The sequence below is a fragment of the Rhea americana genome, unplaced genomic scaffold, assembly GCF_003343005.1.
Source record: "Rhea americana isolate MKP2758 unplaced genomic scaffold, rheAme1 scaffold_14, whole genome shotgun sequence".
NCBI classification, from domain to species: domain Eukaryota; kingdom Metazoa; phylum Chordata; class Aves; order Rheiformes; family Rheidae; genus Rhea; species Rhea americana.
Window position 1 is genome coordinate 5,640,454 of NW_028185483.1, and position 1,975 is coordinate 5,642,428.

Consider the following 1,975-nt stretch of genomic DNA (forward strand, 5'->3'; position numbering starts at 1 on the left):
GAAGCTGGTATGACTTGGATATATTTTATTACTTTCCATTCCAGACATATAGAGCTGCTTAAAATAACAAGGCAAAAGAAAAAAAAAAAAGCAAACGTCAGGTCATGAAAATATTAAATGTTTAAGAATACAAGCTCCACAAGAGAGCAAGTAGTATTCAGTAATGCATAACTAGTCATAACTGGATTCTAGTTCAAAGAGAGCTTTAATCTTTTTTCTTTTTTAATAAATGAAAGTCTTATCAATCTTATCTCTTACGTCGAAATGAAGGTAATTTATCACGCACAAAAAGGGCAAAATTCTCCTCTACATGATAGAAGATTGTTCCAGGGTGTAAGTTGCAGAGACGCATAAAGAGCRGATAAAACATGGCCAAGATGATTACCCTGAATGCAGGTATATTTTAGATTACAGGTTGCAATTAATACAAGATACCACTCAGAACTACCTGGCCAATCTTCCTCCAACATGCAGGGGGCAAGAGAGAAACTAAACATTCCAGGACTAGTTATGCAGAATTCATTCCCTCCCCACCACTGAGGGAATGTTCTTAGTTGGTGAATTACAAGTACAATGCATGAAAAAAAAAATGTGAAACACATTAGGTGAATGCTACACCTAAATAGTTAAAAAAAAAAAAAAAACAACTATTAGTCATACATTTTATAAGAACTCTGTATAACTAGATACATTACATACAGTTGTGAAGTGCAGATAACGCTTGTTAAAATATGAATATGAAGCACAATTACCTTTTAGAAAAGTGTCCCTTGGACTGCTCAGTAGTAGTATTAGACTGCACTTTGGGTGTCTTTGAAATAGATTTTCTACTCTCAGGAGGGCTATGTGCCTTATGTTTTGCCTGCCCTAAATGTGACCTGTCAGCAGAAAGTCAAAACAGAAAGCTATCAGGATTCTGAGATACAGATACAAACCTATAGGTGGAATTTATTTGGACTGTTTAAAAATATTATTTTAAGTAAAGCTTCAAGTTTTTCCACAATAACCCCTTATGTTAAGGCAATATTTCAAAAGAATCACTTAGTTTCRTTATAAGTCACTACTAACGTAACTAATTTTAAAGCACACTATTTTTTACTCATTTTAAGTCAGACATTTTCTCACATCTGAATTGCAGATGAATTCATGTTATTTTGTTGTGCAAGCCTACTAAATTAATCACTTTGGCATTAAATGTTTCCTAGCACAATATTAGAACACCTGTCAAAGACAACTTTAAAAAGAGATACACATTCATCAACCTCAAGATTCCATGCATTAAGACTTCATCAAATTAAGTGTTCGCAATTTGGTCTCTTGGTATTCCCATTTAAGCGTTTGATTCTTCTTAAACTGAAGAGCGAACACTTCCACTCTGTGGGGAGGCTCAACCTTGTCAGATACTTTAAGTCTGCAACTCCACCAGTTCAATAGGCTGATAGCTGTTTAGAAATGCTGAAGCAAGAGGAATGCAGAAATGCATGCTACTGCTGAAGGTAGTCAGATGAGACAGGAAACCTGCGATGTTAGAGAAAGTAATGAGTTTCACATAGATAAACTACAAGAGTTCTTCAAGAAGCTTTCAGCTGCGTACAAAAAGTGGTTTACTGTATGAGCCGTGACTGGAGGACAAAAGGAAACACACTACTACACTATAAATCAACACGAAGTTACATATTCACATATTCCATATCTATTTTCAAAATCGATAGCTACTATCATCCGCAAGACTCAAAAGACATAACTCATCAGCATTTAAAACAGCATAGTACAAACACTTGCTGGGACAAGAAACATCACTTGAGCTTCCCTGGATAAACTATTGACTCAGTTGTAACTACGAGAACTTTATAGCTCACATATCCTACCCATGCAGGATGTTTGGGCACAACCAGCCTTTATGAAACCTCATGCAAGTTATCCTAGTATTAATGCTGGAAAAAGCAATGTTTTGAAGGGTTTTTTTTTTTTTTTT

At 35.2% G+C, this 1,975-nt stretch overlaps 1 protein-coding gene across 5 annotated transcripts in view; it reads right to left on the reverse strand.

Annotated features, from left to right (window-relative positions):
- The window catches only part of TRIP12 (thyroid hormone receptor interactor 12), a 58,641-nt gene that overhangs the window by 45,442 nt on the left and 11,224 nt on the right, over positions 1–1,975 (reverse strand). For 4 of the 5 annotated variants that reach the window (XM_085298620.1, XM_085298619.1, XM_085298617.1 and 1 more), the window contains exon 3: positions 753–878. The exons of the other annotated variant lie outside the window; for it this stretch is intronic. In XM_085298620.1, coding sequence (XP_085154746.1) covers positions 753–878 — 126 coding nt within the window. The remainder of the gene's footprint in view (positions 1–752; positions 879–1,975) is intronic. 5 annotated transcript variants of the gene reach the window in all.